A 19,176-nucleotide genomic window follows, 5' to 3' on the forward strand; every position below is an offset into this window, starting at 1 on the left:
TCAATTTATACTAAACAATGATCACCAGCGTACACTGAAAGATAAATTAATGAATCAAACATTACAGATTTCATCAAAGTTTTACTGCTCAGCAATTTCTTTTAAAACAATAAATAGTTAATTGAGCATTAACATTTACATTTGTATTTAAACATTACAAATGTACAAAGACTTTGGGTATCAGACACTTTGAACTTACTTTCACAAACTCTCAATGAGCCCACATCTTCAAATTTTCCATTACAAAGAAACAATCATGTATTATACTGTTTGAAAACATAAGAAACAAGGCACAGAAAAGCAAATGCCCCCCCCCCCCCAAAACAAACAAACAAAAAATCCCTCACAAAACTTTCAGAGAACATTTGGAATGTTTGCACAGTTCTGTGTAATGAACTATAACAATCGAATCAAAAAGGCAAATTATAAAGTATCTCAAAGGAAGTTCACTATAATATTAAATAATGTAACTAATTGGGTCTGATCCTGTGAGGTACTATTACTCTTATGCAAAATGTTGAATATCCTCAACTGAGGGCACTTAACATCTTGTAGGCTCGACACCTTTATTTGTTGAAGTAACGTTATAGGAAAAACAGCACAAGTGTTTCATTTCACCTTATAAAACTGTACTCTTCAAATTAGTGCAAATCCCCAATTTAAATGCAGTTTAAAACAATTATCATAGATCTTTTTTAACCTTCATGTAATGGAATGCTTAGGAGTTTCCAAAGCACTCATATTAACTTCTGCTGGGTCACTTTTAATCACACTGCAGATCTCTCTCTCACTTAATTTATTTTAAAAGGAAAAACTCACGAAGAGTAGTTTCAATCAAGTATAAATAATATGAGATGGAATTAAGTAAAGAAATATACTGCATGTTACCTAAAACCTTTAAATATCCAGAGTATACTGGATGCTGCATAACTCCTGCAGAGAGTATTAAGTAGCAGATTTCTCTTAGCATAATAAAAAGAAAATATTTAAAATAAGGCTTTGGTTAAATAAAAAGGTTGCTAAACCTCAGTTATGGTGAAAAAAGTGCAATATAGTCACCCAATATATACCTTCATCTCCAAGGCAAGAAATATGCCTGCCATTTACAATTGGTTTGTCTGTCTGCACTGAAAAATAATATCCTACATAGCTGCAGCAAAACACCTTCAGTATAGGCAAATTAAATATCTAGGGCCTGATCCTCCAACATCTTATGCCCACTGAAATCAGTGGGACTACTTCTGTGAATAAAGTCACTCTCACGCATGTTTGCAGGATCAGGGTCCCTAATCTGTAACATTCAATTATTTTATAATAGACTCACTCAGTCTCAGCATTTTCTAAGAAGAAAGTATCTGTTGGCAATCAACTGGCCGCAGTACAATAGCTTACAAATACAGTTCTTGTATGTATATGGTAACAAAGTAATTTTTTTAAAAAGTGCTTAGGATTGGTCCATTCAAAATTGTTTAGCTGTATACTATCTTAAGACCAAACACTTAGTTCTGAGGAAAACACACAGTACCTCTGTTTACTGGTAATGTATTAATTCACTTGAGAAAAAAGTAGTGAGTCTATGGAGGAGACTAGTATCTTCATATACAAAATAATTAGAGTTTTACAGTCACAACACATGCTCCAGCTCTTCCTAGGCACAATGGTGCAACCTATAACAAAAAAACAAAAAATGACTGACATGTGGTATGTTTATAAAATAAATATAATCAACTTTATTAAAAAAGACAGATTTTCAGAACTGATAATGTACCACAGTAATTAAGGTTGTAATGTCATATTTTTAGGTGCTTTGTATTGTAATCTGACTTTAAAAATTAACAAAATGGGTTGAAGATTGGCATAAAAATGCTCAGAGAAACAGCAATATTTTCTTCTGCAGGACCAAATTCTGCTCTCTCTAAAGTCAATGGCAAACCTCAAACAGTATTCTTCATATTAAAATAATATTTATTTGAATATTTAAAAAATCAAGTATTATTATATTATATTTTAAAATGGGATTATCATCTAACACTGTACTTCTAGGTATAACAGTACTTGGTACTGGGCCTTCATTTCATTGCTATGCAACAATCCTAATTCTGTGGATGACATTGAACAGTATGCAGCATTGCTCATAGATTTGGTAGCACCAAGAAATGTTTTTGCACACTGCAAATAGCTTGTATTGTGCAAGTCTTTTAATGCAGCTTTAACACAGCTCCTGATCACCTGAAAAAAAGCAGCACTTGGAGGTTTATGCATGAAGGAGAAAGTAGGGCAGCCTTGTAGTCTATTCACTAGATGCTCATATACCATGATGATGATCATGGTATGAGTATAGTATCTAGATAAAATAGATGCCAAGATGAGCAAATCAGGCAAATCAGATCAGCCTTGATAAGAGGAACCTGATAATAGGCAGTGAGAGAACTAAATGGGGCCCTACAAATTTTTTTTAAAAAAAATCTTATTTTGTTTTAAAAAGAAAACTAGAGGACAAGTTCTTGTACTTATTTTCATCTATTTTTTTTAAAAAAATCTTTGTTTCATCATACTGCACTATCCATGCTGAATAATCACAATCGTCTTGACACTGGCCAAGATTTTCAAATATAGGAAAATGGGAGCTGATGGGTGCTCAGCACTTTTGAAAATTAGATCTTTGATTTAGGCACCTAACTTTAAGCTTCTATTTTTGAAAATCTTTGTCTTGGTCCTTCTGCTATATCTACTGTTTTGTAATCTCCTCATTGCGGGTAAACTCCTTGGGGCATGTACTTTATCTTTTTTCTTCACTGGGAGGCACCAAGCACACTTTTGGCATCACTAAAATAAATAATATCATATAATTTAATTAGAAACTGTACCTGTGTCCACTCATTGGTCTGGGGATCATAAGACTCCACTGTATTAAGATAGGTTTGCCCATCATATCCTCCAACAGCATACAACTTGTCACCAAGAAGACACACTCCCACTGCATCTCTGCTAATGCTCATGGAGGCCACTGCAGTCCACACATCTGTTTTTGGATCATATCTGAAAGATAATTTTTGTAAAAGTCTAATATTGTTGCGTAAAATTCCTTTCAAAATACTGAAATTGACTCTCAAGGTACTAGACTATCTAGTGGAATCAGTAAAGGAGTATTCTCTCTTTGGGTGTGAAATTAAAAGGATTTCTTACTTGTTTAAACCTTTCCCTTAAAAGCAGCATTTGGTTAATCATTTCACTGAGGCTGTGCAGTCAGTATCAGGTACATTCAGAAGATGCACACCTCCTGCATGGCCAAACATACTGTACAGGTCCCATAATTTCAGTTGAAATATTTTAAGTTGTAGCACATCCAGTAGTGTAGTGATAAGGTTAAATGAATTTATTTACTAGATGGGAAATTACATGTAAAGTTGATTATTTCTGAAAGCATGAACAAAAATTCAAGTTATTAATAAAAAAAGCCTCACTTTGTCACATACAGAAACAGAAAAAGATACGTAGCACTGTTAACAATACTGTACGTAACTTAATTTAGCAGTATATATGAATGATATGTTAAAGAGATAACTTTACCAGTTCACCTTTCCACAATCCTGCAAGCTGGACCACGTAACTTGGAGTAGCTTGTGTGACTGGGGCCCAAGAAATCTCTGGACTATGTTTATCTTTTTTCGCTTTTACATAATAGATAATTTTTTTTAAAACAATTTTTTCCTCTTTTATGACCAAACATGCTCTGCTCCAGAATCAAGTTCTGTTGCCAGACTCTGTAACAGTTTAGTGCTCTCTTCATCTTACAGACAGACAACTGTTAAATCCCAAATTACATACAGAATAATGCAGTGTTGCTAAGGAGATTCATTGGACAAATAAATTAATCATTGCTTTTTGCAAAAACTATAATTTATAGAAAAAACGTTGACTCGGTGTACATGGAAAAACTCTTCTACAGCAATTTACCAGAACTTTTCTTGCCATAAACTGGTGTCATTAGGATCACAAAAACAATAATAGACAAGTGGTACACTGAAAACACCTCAGTTAAATTTGAGCCTAGAGTACATCAACAGTCTAACAGACAGGTCAGGAATTAAAATTGGAGAGTCCAAACTCATCTTTTAAAAACTTGTTTTTGACTCAATCTGCAAATGTCTCCTTTTCAGATTAGCCAGCATAGTTACAAGAAAAGACAATGCCAAGAAAACAAAAATTTCTAGAGGGAATCACATCAATAAAATGCCTTTAAGGCACAGGATTATCAAAAGAAAATATATCCCTCGCTAAGAAGGTATCCAACACCCCTGAAAGTGAGTTTGGGGGGATGAAACATTGGTGTTAATTTCTTTGCATGAGATGCAAAGATATAATGAGTTTTGAGTGTCTTTCTGGCACCTTTTTCTTTCGTGCAGTAGGTGTCTGTTGGAAGCACACATCTTATTCATGTAGAGTCATAGTGTGGAAGTGTTGCCTGAAAGTTATGCAGCAGACAAAGTGCATTATGTACTGAAAGACAGTGAATTATGAACTATACATAGTGTTTGTCAATTTGATTTGTATAATTGATTTATAACAATGTGATGCTCTTGAAAACCTACCACAGTATCTGTGTACTGTAGCAAACAAGCATTCACAAACTTCACAGTGAATTTTATGAAGTTAATTTTTAGATTACTATATTTGCAGTAAATTTATTTTATGCTGGTTTTGTAGACATTTCAACACCTCCATCCCACTGATTTAGAAGGAGAGAGCAAATCAGAAGTAAACAAAACACATGTACTGTAGCAATTCTATTCCAACTTGCAAATTAAAATTTGGCGTAACAAAGATCATTTAGTAATCCATTTTCACATATTTCATAAATTTTTCTAGATGCTATTTATGAATATCATGTTATTCATAATCCTGTTTCAGAACTGAAATGTCAACCTCATCAGGTGACATTTGGGCAAAAATTGATGCACATCTTTCCCATGACCTTTCTTCAAGCATTAGAACTCCCCATCCACTTCTAGAATCTAATTTGTGGTGCAATGGGGCTGCATATCTGCAAGCCTTTCTGCAAGGCCTTGGTACTTCAACTTCCACATTTAATTTTTGGGTGCACAGCTTTAGTGCACTAAAAACTTGAAAGCAACATTTCTGGGGCTTAACTGGAAGGGTTTCTGAACTGGAACCTCAAACACAAGAAATTTGTGAATAAAGAAGTGGGCTCAAGAGTCACAGAAAAGGCTGTGGGAAGTCACAGGAAAGGAGAGACTGGTAGCCTCTTGGGAGCAGGACAGTTTGAAGGGATCAAGTCCAGGGGAAGAAGATAGCTCCCATCCTGAAATTCCTTTCTTTTCTGAAATGCTAGTGCTAAACACAGTTCAGGGTGGAGATTAAAAAAAAAATCCTACAGGATTTAGCACAAGTTCCACTGATTTTCACTGAGGCTTGTGTTTCTTAGGTGATTTTGAAAAATCTGCCTCCCTAATAAAAAGGGAGTGTGTTGTATCAGGAAAAAGTTCAGCTGGCTCAGTATGCTCATAACAGGATATTTCAGAGATCTGGAAACCTGACACCAGTGTAGAGAAAATATGTGACTGTGCAGTATAAAGTTTTTACTATAATTGTTACTTGTTTGATGAGACCTGTATAATTCACATCTAGTTTTGCATTTTGTGAGTAATGCAGTCATCCCAGACTTGTTCCAATAACCATTTTCTATCAGTCCATTTCATCTTTGGGATGATTGCATTACTCGTGAATGGTGGACATACCTGATTTTTCCATAAGGTCAAGGGGAACCATGAAAGAGGTGACATTAAAGGATTGGACAGAAATTGAATAGTAAGTCATTTAAAAGTTACCTTATAAATGGAGAAAGTTCTATCTCTTGTGAAAGGCCAGTTTGTGTGAAACACTAGTGTTTGTAAGCATCTTGATTAAAAGTTTTTCTTAAAATGAATTCTGAATCCTTCAATGAGATTGTTAGAAAACAAAATAATTTTTCTGGATAAAGTGCAATAAGATGGTATTTTTACTCTGTTGGATATGAATCATATTATAAATAGTGTTTTGATTACATGGTATGTGTTTACATATTTACTAGTATTAAAATTATATGACCATTTTAACAGGTTCTCATTGAAGCTCTTTGTGAAAATCATGCCACACTCTTTCACCAGCACTATCCTCATCTAGGTATTACCTTTCCACACAATCTGACAGTCTGGATGTCAAGTTTGATGCTGGAGCATCATGCCCACCAATAGCATACAGGAACCCATTCCAAGTAGTTACTCCCACACCTCCTCTTCTCTTTGACATTTGAGCACAGAGAGTCCATTTATTAGTATGAGGATCAAAACATTCCACAGATTTGAGACAAGAACTTCCATCCCGACCACCAACTGCATAAAGCCTGTAAAGAAAAGAAACCAACTGAACTCAAAATAAATATTACAGTAATAGTATTTCCTCATTTATAGGATACATTTTTATACATGGTTATTGAGGAAAATAAAATTAGCTAGAATGAATTTGAAGGGGTGAAGAAAAACATAGAGAACTAGATAATGATCTGGGCATTGCGAAGATAGCTTTTTTTCAAATAAAAATCTTTGAAATAATGATTATTAGATATTTTTAATAATATTCAATTTATCTGACCCACTTTTCACTGTTTAATCTTCATGATTGTATTTTGCCTTTTGTCCTGCATGTTATAAAAATATCTTAGGATCATAACAACATTTATTTTTTCAAACCTTTATAGAAAAAAACAATTTCAACTAGTCCTAACCTAAAAAAAAGTTTACCTTTGTTCCAAATAGCAGAATAATGATTTCAGTAAGAATTGCATAACAATGTTTTTTTCAAACTTTTCAAATGCAAAGGATGTAAGCTTCATGTGACAGATGATTGTGGCTGAGGACTCTCTCAAATTTGTTAAGAATAAAAGTTCAGAGGAATGTCTTGAAATTTCAGTGGAAGGTTCTACAACTAGAACTCACATGGAAGTTAAGGTTTTGTTTTAATCTTTTTCTTTCAGTCATTATAAACATCTAATAACGATAATCAAGCATTTAAAATACTGTCAACACATGTGATGTCCTTAACGAAGCACTTATGATCCATCCTATTGACATAGGTGCTCTTGAATTTTTTACCCTAAACAAAGTTGGGTGAATAGCTGATTTTTTTGTTTGCTGGCAGTTCTGGGGGTAGGGTCAGGGAATCAAAAATTTTTTAGTTTGACCTGAACTGAATGCAAAAATTGCGATACATTTTGGTGAATCAAAACAATAATCGTTTCATGTTGAAGTCCCAAAAAATATTTTTTGGGCCAAAACTACTGAATGAATTCATGTCACATTCACAAATAGTTCACTGAATAGTCTACTGAAACTGTGTTTTTCAATGAATAAACTATTAGTCCAAACACTTCACCCAGTTCTATACCTAAATGACTTAGGAGCCCAAGCCCCATTTTCAATAGTAATTTAAGCCTTGGTTTCAAAAGTGTTTAAGCCCTGGTCTACACTAGGACTTTAGGTCGAATTTAGCAGCGTTACATCGATGTAAACCTGCACCCGTCCACACGATGAAGCCCTTTTTTTCCGACTTAAAGGGCTCTTAAAATCGATTTCCTTACTCCACCCCTGACAAGTGGATTAGCACTTAAATCGGATTAGAATTTGGGGTACTGTGGACACAATTCGACGGTATTGGCCTCCGGGAGCTATCCCAGAGTGCTCTATTGTGACCGCTCTGGACAGCACTCTCAACTCAGATGCACTGGCCAGGTAGACAGGAAGAGAACCGCGAACTTTTGAATCTCATTTCCGGAGACTGCGGGAACTGTGGGATAGCTACCCACAGTGCAACACTCCGGAAGTCGACGCTTGCATCGGTACTGTGGAAGCACTCCGCCAAGTTAATGCACTTAATGCACTTAGAGCATTTTCTGTGGGGACACACACACTCGAATATATAAAACCGATTTCTAAAAAACCGACTTCTATAAATTCGACCTAATTTCGTAGTGTAGACATAACTTAAGAGTCTAAGTAACTTATGTGCTTTTGAAAAATTTTACCCATATGCAATAAATGTCATGGATTTAAAAAAAATTAAATACATCTTCTTCATGAAATCAGCAGTAGTTCAATCATATATACTGCAACACTAAAGGGACCAGTTAGATCATTTTGCAACTATTTAATACATTTTAGTTTTCCTCAGCACTGGTAGCATGCTATCACAATAGGCTATTGCTCCAAAACAAAGCTCCCAAATACAATTTAAAAGTTACATTATTCACCATGGAGGAAGCCCCTATTTCCTGTCTTTAGTGCAGCTCCCCCAGTATAGTAGGGTAGCATCCACTCCGGGCTGAGATAAAATTGTCTAGCCCTTCCCTTAGCAGTGGCACGCTCTCTGAAGCTCTCTGCATTTCAGTCTGATTATAGGAGAAAGAAAGAAAAAGAAAATGAAGTTGCTACCCTGGTTTAAGAGGGAAGGAAGGACAGAGAATAAAGCTGATGGAGCTGCACTTGAAAAGGGAAAGAAAATGTAACTCCTCCACAGTGAGTAACCCCAACTTCCATGTCCCCTCTATTTTAATATAAACACAACTGGGTATATTATTCAGTATCAGTATAGATTTGCAGAGGGTGAACCTGCATAACATAATTTTGGTGAAGAGCCAGAATCAGTACTGCTCCAAAAAAATTAAACTAGAAAAGGGCATATCATAATAAAATCCAAACATCCAGCATTATCTCCAGGAAACTACATACCAAAAATTGTACAGTATTTAAACTTTTGCCTAAATCCCAAGCTGGCTATTCCCCCTTGTAGAATGGGCATACTGAAGAAAGAAAGTGCTTTGTATTTAGGTTTGATATGCCTGTTTAAAACATGGTATAGTGAAATTCAAAATGACAGGGCCATATCAAAGCCTTGTTTTACCAGTTTAAAAAAAACATTCTGCCTCCAAATTTTAGCTCTTGATAATGTCCTCACATCCACTAGATGGTGTAGTTTGTCCTTTTCTAATACACAAAAGTTTTTGGCTCACTCTAGTAACAGCTTTTCAAACTGATGAACAATTAAGGCACTACTTTAAGAATGGAAGGAGAAATCCAGTATTAGATGCACTACATGACAGGTGAACACGAAGAAAAACTCAGAAAATAATAATGATGATCAGATATTGGCAACTTTCATAATATCCATGAGCAATTCACAAACAGAATTGTGGGTATGCTACATACCCAATGCTCTTATGTTGAAGGATACCACTCCAATACTCCAGGAAGTATTCTAATGAAGAAGTCAACACATCAGTAAAAAAAGCTAGTAAATTTAATCTGTGATATTGCTCAATTCAAAAGGCATCCTGAAGTGCTATTATTCAAAATGGTTTCATTTGGTGCAGAGAATGATACAGTTTGAACAATCAAATCAGCAGGTACTATAAATAGTAACTATTATATTGTCAGCATTTGCAAAAAATTACCATGCACATCTTTTCCTATACTAAACATGGAAATAACAGATATCTCAGATACCATCGTGAAGTAACATTTGACAAATACCAGTTTTTCAGTAGGAACCAATATACTTTCATGTTTCAAATTAATATCACTTTTCAAAACATTGTAGATCAAATAGTCCTCACTAGTCTCATTGTTTTAATTTCCTCTTAAGAATGAATACACTACAAAATAGTAGCCTACTATGCAAGTCATGTCCCAATGAAAAATGGAGATGATTGTTCAAAGAACTTGATGAGCAAGTAACTGGAGAACATAATGAAAATGTTTTGAGAAATAGTGTAAAATAAACATTCCAAATACTGGAATTTTAACCTGTGTCTTTATTTAAATAAATTACTAAACATCTATAGGATAACAAACTTTAGACAGTCAGTAATGTGGATTAATGAAGAATAAATCTTGACAGAGAAACTTGAGGTATATGTAATATTTTGGGGGTTTTAGTAAACCATTTGACATAATATCCAATTAATTTTTACCCTCAGAATGAAATCAAACTGCCACAAATATGAAGAGTCACAGAGACTAAAAACTTGCCTAAAGGATCATAGCTACAGTAAGTGGTAAAATACTGAGATAGGAATAGGTACCTAGGCCCTGATTCAGCAATTTACTTAAGCATGTGTTTAACTTTGAACACGTGAGTACCTCTATTGACATAAACGGAACTATTGATATGCTTATGTTATGCATGTGTTTAAGTACCTTGCTGAATCAGATGTAAACTTATCTGCAATATGATACTGCAAAGAAAAAAGGTCAATGGAATTTTGGGCTGCTAATGCAGAAGCATCACATTAGGATTTGGAGCAAGGAGCTACTCTCTCTTTATACAGGTATGCATCTGAAATATCACATTCAGGTACGGGAATCTCATTACTAGAAAGACAGACAAATTGGAGAAGTTCAGATATATATAAATAAATAAATAAATAAACAAAATAAATAAAAATACTGTGGGGATTGATTTGTAAGGAAAATTTAAAGAGTAAATGTGCAGCTTGGTTAAGGGCCTCTCTATACTGGGGATTACATGTATTGATGCAGCACCAGTATAATTACCTGGGTACAAATATCCCCAGTACAGACACGGCTCAAGAGACGATTAAGGAGTATTATGATAACAATCTACAACTATTTGAAGGATGTGAACACCAAGGAGGGAAGCACCATTTTTTAAGTGCAGCACACAGATTGTAACTAGGAGTAACTGGATAAAATTAATATAGAAAAAAATTAAGTTGTATATCAAGAAAAGCTTCCGGATAGTGATAATTATCAAACTGTCGAAAAGTCCTCCACATGAAGTGGTGGAAGAAATGCTTACTATAACTGTGGTTCTTCAAGATGTGATGCAGACATGTATTCCATTTAGGTATTTGCGCATCCAGCGCACTGGAGCTCGAGAAATTTGCCTAGCAGTACCCATAGAGGGGTGGCATTCGCACTTCATGGCCATAGCCCCTTCCCTGGCTACATGAGACAACGCTACCCTGACCCTCCCCCTGAAAACAACATTCCGATACAGAGGGGATAGAAGGTGGGTCATGAAATGCATGTCTGCACCACAGCTCAAAGAACCACAGTTACAGCACAATTATAGTAAGTAACTGTTTCTTCTTCTTCTTCAAGTAGATGCAGCCAAGTGACTCATAAGCAGTAGCCATGGTAACAAGATTCTTAGAAGGCTCCTTCATCTCCATCCTCCTGTCCAAGAGCTGATTCCTCTGTGGGACCTTAACTCAGTCTTAGTGGCCTTAATGGGACCTCCATTCAAGCCCCTGGCATCTTGGCCCTTTCCACTGTTGTGCCAGAAAACTGCATTCCTCAGTGATAACATCTGCAAGGAGTGTGAGAGTTGAAGGCTCTGATGGCAGAGCTTCCTTATACACAATTCTGCAAAAACTAAATGACTTTATGACTGCATCCAAAATGTTTGTCTGCAGTGGTTTCTCACTTTCATTTGAAGTAGGCAACATATTTAGCGGTGTTCTTTCCCAAGCTGCATTCATCTCTGGAGGAGCACTGTTTCCATGGTTTAGATGTCAGGCAATGTCTAGCCTTTTATCTGGACAGCACTAAATCATTTTGTGCTTCACCTTGTTTGTGTCGTATGTGGATCTCATGAAGGGTCAAGTGGTCTCTTTGCAGACAATCTCCAAATAGATAACATCCTGCATCAAGACTAAATATGAAATAGTTTTGGTTACACAGCATTGAAGAAGACTTATCTTCCCTGAATCAGGGGAAGACATGCCAATATGGCTGCCATCTGCACTTTGAATGAACTAAATGCAAGCCCCAATGATGGAAAGTGCATGTACTCCAAAATGTCCTGGATAGAGACCAGCGTTGTTTGGATTCCACAGGCTAATGCCTACACTGAAAATCACTTCCATTTCACTGAACAGGCCATCCTGGTGGAAGGTTTTCTACTCTTAAGGAGGACTTGTTGGCCAGACACCAAACACTGCTTTTCCTCCTTATTCAGCCATGCAACAGCCACACCATGAGATGCAGGGAGCTGAGCACAGGATTCAAGGTGCAGCCTTGGCTCTGAGTGAGTAAGATGGGATGGGGACAAAGCAGTATGGTGGGGGGGGGCTGAATTGACAATACGAGAAGGTTGGAGATCCAGCACTGTCTCAGCCACATTGGTGCAATGAGAATGATCTTGGCTCAATCTGCCTTGAGCTTTATGATGTGAGCGATGATCGAGATCAAGGGAAAGGCGAACAAGACAGCCAACTGACAGCTGAGGTGGAGCACATCCAACAGGGAGCCTGGACTGAAGCTCCCTTGAAAGCAGAACAGATGACATTTTGCACTGTCCCTTTTAGCAAACAGGTCAATTGCTGAGATGCCCAAAACTGTGAAGATGACCTGGAGGACACTGGTCTTCAGGGACCACTCATGACTCAGAGAAAAATATCTATTGAGAGAGTCCACAAGATGATTCTGAACCCCGGGCAAGTGAATGGCTTTTTGAATAATGTTCTCCTCAATGCAGAACTGCCCCAGACTGATCACCTCTAAGTAGAGCAACCAGAGGTGTGCTCCCCCGTCTTTGTTCACATAGTACATTGTGGTGGTATTGTCAATATGTGAACCACTGAGTTTCTAATATGATCCCGAAAAGCATGACATGCATTCTAGATGGTCTGAAGCTCTAGCATATTGATATGGAGTGAGGCCTCCTGCTCCGAATATAGTCTCTGAACTTTCAGTGACCCCAGGTGCGCCCACCTTGGCAAAGGCTGGACAAAGGGAATGCCTTAGCAAACATTCTCTGGACGCATCCACCACTGCAAAGAGTTCAGGACCAGTGGAGGAAGACGAACCAGTCTGTCTAGGGTGTGAAGAGTGGGACGGTAAACTGTCCTGAACCAGATTTGAAGGAGGTGAAGCTGCAATTTCACAAACTGGACCACATGTGTGTAACAGACATGTGGCCCAAGAGCCTCAGACTGTCTGAACTGTCGTGCAAGGCTGAGACTGCAGACTGAGGCAAAGGTCGCAAATTGTCTGAAAACAGTTGTTCAGCAGAAACGTTTTTGACGTACTGGAATCTAACAGGGCCCCAGTGAACTTGATGTTCTGAGTGGGAGCCAAGGTTGACTTCCCAGTGACTTTATGATTGGACAAACTAACCACTTTCTTAAATTCTGTTTCTACCTGTGAAAAATGTGTATGTTTTTGCAGAGTTTTCATTAGAACCTTCAGTAAATCACCTTCCATTACCAATTTCACCTGCAAAAAGTTAGGGAGATTTTCAGCCCATGTCTTATAGGTACATTTCTCTTTAGTGCTAGTGGAGTTAATAGTCTTTAAAATAGATTATTCTACACCGATATCTACATCGTATATAGCATAGGCTAAAACTGTGCTGCACAGCTATAGATGTTATGTGGATTCTTTACTACAGACATGGACAAGTGGCAGAAATAAAAACACAATATATTTTAGAAGCCTTTTTCTACTTCTAAAAATATGGACTTGTGCAAGTCTTTGTTGGTTTAGTAAACTCTGTGCTTTCATTCTTCTAAAAACATTAGAACTTGAACATGTCTTGTTTTTCAAAAAATAATGCTGTGACTTGAAGTATTTTGCTTTAATTAAGTCATGGTTTTGAAAATGTAGTTCTAAACTACAAAAGCCAAAGAAGAAGAAACTATTACCTATATGTATTAAGGTTTGGTTTTGGCAAATTTGATTATTTTGCCACTTGCAGAGTTAAAAAAAGTTAATTTTCATCAATACATAGGTTCAACACTAACAGAAACTAGAACTCCAACTGGTGCCCTCAGCAAAGGTCCCAAGGACTTCATTAATAAGGAGACAGAATTGCTTGCTTGCCTTAGAGATGGCTCCCCCTTCATAGCACTGAAGCACATTGGGGTGTGGTGGGAAAGCTTTTGCATAGTCAATGCTGTACTTTTTCCTGTAAGAAGAGGACTTCAGTTGCCAGTACTATCAACTAACATATTTCATGAGCAATAAATTCACTTAAAAATATTTCTAAAGCTACATTAAAAAAAAATAATGTAAACAAAAATTGGACCAAATTATTTCTCAAGAAAATGCCTTTGCTTACTTTCCATTTAATACTGCTACACCAACAGTGCTCCTTGGAGTTGACATACTGGCTACAAAGTTCCATTGACGAGCCTGTGGATCCCATCTTTCTACTGTATTCAGGTAGCTCCAACCGTCATGCCCTCCTACAGCATACATAGGACCTTCCAGTACAGCTACCCCTAAAAAACAGAGAAAAACAACTGCTTCCTGGAAAAACAAAGGGCATCACTTTCCCATTACCCCTACCAAAATGTCCACCAAAAAAGATGCACCTTTAAAATAAATACAAATCACATTCTCTTTTGGCTGCTAATATTAAATAGGTTCAATAGGTACAAATCAATCAAAATAATTTGTCACTTTAATTTTAGAGTTCAGATTTAGACTAGTATCAAGATCAAAACAAATGAGCTTTAAAGAGAGATTTTAACTGCTCTTAACCAATCACAGGTTTAGAATTTTAAAAATTACGAACGGTTTCAGAGTAACAGCCGTGTTAGTCTGTATTCGCAAAAAGAAAAGGAGTACTTGTGGCACCTTAGAGACTAACCAATTTATCTGAGCATAAGCTTTCGTGAGCTCAAATAAATTAGTTAGTCTCTAAGGTGCAACAAGTACTCCTTTTCTTTTTTGAAAAATTATGAAGTTATACATACCAAGGCCATGCCGATGTGTGGACATAGGTGGCATTACACTCCAAGTTTTTGTTTTGGGGTTGTAGCACTCCACAGTATTCAATGTTTTCAGTCCATCTCTACCACCAACAACATACAACTTATCATCTAATACTGCAACACCAAACTGTAACCTTCTCCCATTCATATTTGCTACAGGAGTCCACATGTTGGTACGGAGTTCATATTTTTCAATGCTCGTAGCTCCTTAACAGTAATATACACAAGTTATAGTCAAAGAGAACAGTTATTTGCAGTAAGTGTTCTATTTAAATTACTAGCAGAAGGGTCGATCCTCCAAGGTGCTGAGCCTTCTGGATTTGATCCTGAAATTCACTTAAGCATATGCTTAACGTTAAACATGCCAGTAGTATTCTTGAATTAATCTGGGATTAATTGCATGCATAAAAATTAAATGCTTTGAAGGGCAAGAGCCAGAATGCTCAACATCCTTGCTGGATTAAGCCTAGAAGGACCATTAAAATTTCAGGAAGTGACATAAAATGAACCTGACGGAACTGTGTTTCAGTATTAAGATTAACCTCATAGCATAACAAAATCTGAAGTTCTGTGAAAAAATGTCAGGTTCACATACATATATGCATTCACAGTCTATAGATATACAACTAACCTCATTTGTATAATCTGTATTAATATAACATTAAAATTAATACACAAACTAAGAATGAATGAAAATGTGTTCTAATTCCCGTGGTATTCATAACTCACTAAAATGTTTCTAGTTATCACCACACAGTATGAAAGCTCATAAAAATACCATTCTGAGACACCTTCATAGAATGCTTTAATAGTCAATAAGGGTATGAGTTAAATATTCTGTAGCAGCTTTCACTTATTTTTGTTTGTATTCAAATCTGTATTAATATTAACATTTTTATGTATCATTTCCTTAACTTTTTAACATTCACGTGAACAGAGGTACTTTTCATTCGACTGAACATTTAAATGAACAGAACTGAGGCGATCCCATTATAGGTTAACAACAACCATAACTCAGCTTCCTGCACACATGTACTATTTTTATTGCTATATATGTCTATTACTGAAGTAAAAAAATCAGTAAATATTTGTGAATTTTGTACTTTATGATGTATAGCCTTTGAATGTTTTAATTTGTATCCTATATACATATCTAATAAATATATCTTTACAAAAATCTACTCAACTGATTTTCAATACACATTGTCATCAACTAATATTTGTAAAGCAATACCTTTTGTTGCATCCATTCCTCCAACTGCAAACAACACTCCTACAGTAGACTTTCTAGGCTTTGTGCGAGGACTTTGTAACATGGGTCGTCTCTCTGGCAACAGATGGTATTTCATTGCTTCCATAATGAGTTTTTGACATTCGATGTCATCCTTAAAGAGGGCATTATTTTCCATGTCTGCCAGAAACTGGCAAAAATAAAATTAAACATGTTAAAGTGCTAAGCAAACGGCAATAAGTTTAAAAGAATAAAGATCATAATGGAACATTTTGTCTGAAAAATATTGCTGTCTGGTTTACAACACACACTCATCAGAATGATCACACAAATAGTATAAGTGTAAAATTAGATGAATCAATCTACAGAACACTCATATTTTGAAATATACTTAGAAAGATAGAAAAAGGGAAGGAATGAGGTTCAACTTATTCTATTTGCCACTCGATTTAACCCTGGCCATATGTATCAAGAATCACAATAATTACAGCAAAATATCTAATCTGGGGGTGTCAAAGTCATTGCAGCAAAAGTTGGACACTTCAAAGTAGATTCTATTCCCGACTCTGCAAACGACCTATTCTGTGATCTTGGAAAATTCACTTTTCCTCTCTGTACCTCAGTACAGTACTTTAGAGGCTGAAATGGCAAAGTGGGAAGGAGGCAGAGGTCTATACAATGACATGTATACTAGGGCTGTTGATTAATCACAGTTAACTCGTGATTATTATCTTTATATATTATTAAAGTGCTTATTAAACCAGGTTCACCGGGGGATGGTGACCTAAGCCCAGAGGTAAGTGGGGAACTGGGATACTGGAAGAAATGACAAGGAGGAGGGTACAAGACGGGAAGCCTCCTGATTCAGACTGAGAAAGTAGGGCAATCAGCTAGTTATCTTAGGTACATATACATGAACGCAAGAAGCCTGGGAAACAAGCAGGAAGAATTGGAAGTCCTGGCACAATCAAGGAACTATGATGTGATTTGAACAACAGAAACTTGGTAGGGCAGTTCACATGACTGGAGCACTGTCATGGATGGGTATAAACTGTTCAGGAAGGAAGGAAGGAAAGGTGGAGGAGTTGCATTGTATGTAAGAGAGCAGTATGATTGCTCAGAGCTCCAGTATGAAACTGGAGAAAAGCCTGTTGAGAGTCTTTGGGTTAAGTTTAGAGGCGAGAGCAACAAGGGTGACGTTGTGGTGGGCATGTGCTGTAGACCACCAGATCAGAAGGATTAGGTAGATGAGGCTTTCTTCAGACAACTAACTGAAGTTTCCAGATCACAGGCCCTGGTTCTAATGGGGGACTTCAATCACCCTGACATCTGTTGGGAGAGCAATACAGCAATGCACAGACAACCCAGGAAGTTTTTGGAGAGTGTTGGGAACTACTTCCTGGTACAAGTGCTGGAGGAACCAACTAGGAGCTGTGATCCTCTTGACCTGCTGCTTACAAACAGGGAAGAATTGGTAGGGGAAGTAGAAGTGGATGGCAACCTAGGCAGCAGTGACCATGAGATAGAGTTCAGGATCTTGACAAAAGGAAGAAAGGAGATTGGCAAAATATGGACCCTGGACTTTAGAAAAGAAGACTTTGACTTCCTTAGGGAACTAATAGGCAGGATCCCGTGGGAGGCTAATATGTGGGGACAAGGAGTCCAGGAGAGCTGGCTGTATTTTAAAGAAGCCTTATTGAGGGCGCAGGAACAAACTATCCCGATGTGCAGAAAGAATAGCAAATATGGCTGGCGACCAGCTTGGCTTAACAGTGAAATTTTCAGTGAGCTTAAACTCAAAAAGGAAGCTTACAAGAAGTGGAAATTTGGACAGATAACTAGGGAGGAGTATAAAAATATTGCTATAGCATGCAGGGGTGTAATCAGGAAGGCTAAGTCACAACTGGAGTTGCAGCTAGCAAGGGATGTGAAGGGTTTCTAAGGTATGTTAGCAACAAGAAGGTGGTCAGGGAAAGTGTGGGACCCTTACTGAATGGGGAAGGCAACATAGTGACAGATGATGTGGAAAAACCTGAAGTACTCAATGCTTTTTTTGCCTCAGTCTTCACAGCCAAAGTCAGCTCCCAGACTGCTGCACTGGGCAACACAGTATGGGGACGAGGTGAGCAGGCCTCAGTGGTGAAAGAACAGGTTAAGGACTATTTAGAAAAGCTGGACATGCGCAAGTCTATGGGTCCAGATCTAATACATCCAAGGGTGCTGAGGGAGTTAGCTTATGTGATTGCAGAGCCATTGACCATTATCTTTGAAAATTCGTGGCAATCCAGGGAGGTCCCAGACTATTGGAAAAAGGCAAATATAGCACCCATATTTTAAAAAAAGGGAAGAAAGAGAACCCGGGGAACTATAGTCCCCAGCAAAATCATGGAGCAGGTCCTCAAGGAATCCATTTTGAAGCACTTGGAGAAGTGTAAGGTGATCAGGAACAGTCAGCATGGATTCACCAAGGGCAAGTCATGCCTGACCAACCTGATTGCCTTCTATGATGAGATAACTGGCTCTGTGGATATGGGGAAAAGAGGTGGATGTGATATATCTTGACTTTAGCAAAGCTTTTGATACCGTCTCCCTCAGTATTCTTGCCAGCAAGTTAAAGTAGTATGGATTGGATGAACGGACTATACAGTGGATAGAAAGCTGGCTAGACTGTCGGGCTCAATGGGTAGTGATCAATGGCTTGATGTCTAGTTGGCAGCTAGTCCACTCAAATGGAGTGCCCCAGGCATTGGTCCAGGGGCTGGTTTTGTTCAACATCTTTATTAATGATCTGGATGATGGGATGAATTGCAGGGTAGGGATAGGGTCCAGAGTGACCTAGACAAATTCGAGGATTGGGCCAAAAGAAATCTGATGAGGTTCAACAAGAACATGTGCAGAGTCCTGCATTTAGGAAGGAAGAATCCCATGCACCGCTACAGGCTGGGGACTGACTGGCTAAGCAGCAGTTCTGCAGAGAAGGACCTGGGGAATACAGTGGATGAGAAGCTGGATATGAGTCAGCAGTGTGCCCTTGTTGCCAAGAAGGCCAACGGCATATTGGGCTGTATTAGTAGGAGCATTGCCAGCAGATCAAGGGAAGTGATTATTCCCCTCTATTCAGCACTGGTGAGGCCACACCTGGAGTATT

General features: G+C 37.5%; 1 protein-coding gene across 2 annotated transcripts in view; it reads right to left on the reverse strand.

The window, feature by feature from the left end:
• Positions 1-19,176, reverse strand: part of KLHL5 (kelch like family member 5) — a 92,147-nt gene continuing 72,971 nt past the window's right edge. For both annotated transcript variants that reach the window (XM_077815745.1, XM_077815747.1), the window contains 6 exons: positions 16,032-16,218; positions 14,780-15,004; positions 14,140-14,302; positions 6,191-6,403; positions 2,868-3,039; positions 1-1,667 (listed from right to left, as the gene is read on the reverse strand). In XM_077815745.1, coding sequence (XP_077671871.1) covers positions 1,611-1,667; positions 2,868-3,039; positions 6,191-6,403; positions 14,140-14,302; positions 14,780-15,004; positions 16,032-16,218 — 1,017 coding nt within the window. In that variant the 3' untranslated portion in view covers positions 1-1,610. The remainder of the gene's footprint in view (positions 1,668-2,867; positions 3,040-6,190; positions 6,404-14,139; positions 14,303-14,779; positions 15,005-16,031; positions 16,219-19,176) is intronic.

This window comes from Eretmochelys imbricata, chromosome 4, assembly GCF_965152235.1.
Source record: "Eretmochelys imbricata isolate rEreImb1 chromosome 4, rEreImb1.hap1, whole genome shotgun sequence".
Classification (NCBI taxonomy): domain Eukaryota; kingdom Metazoa; phylum Chordata; order Testudines; family Cheloniidae; genus Eretmochelys; species Eretmochelys imbricata.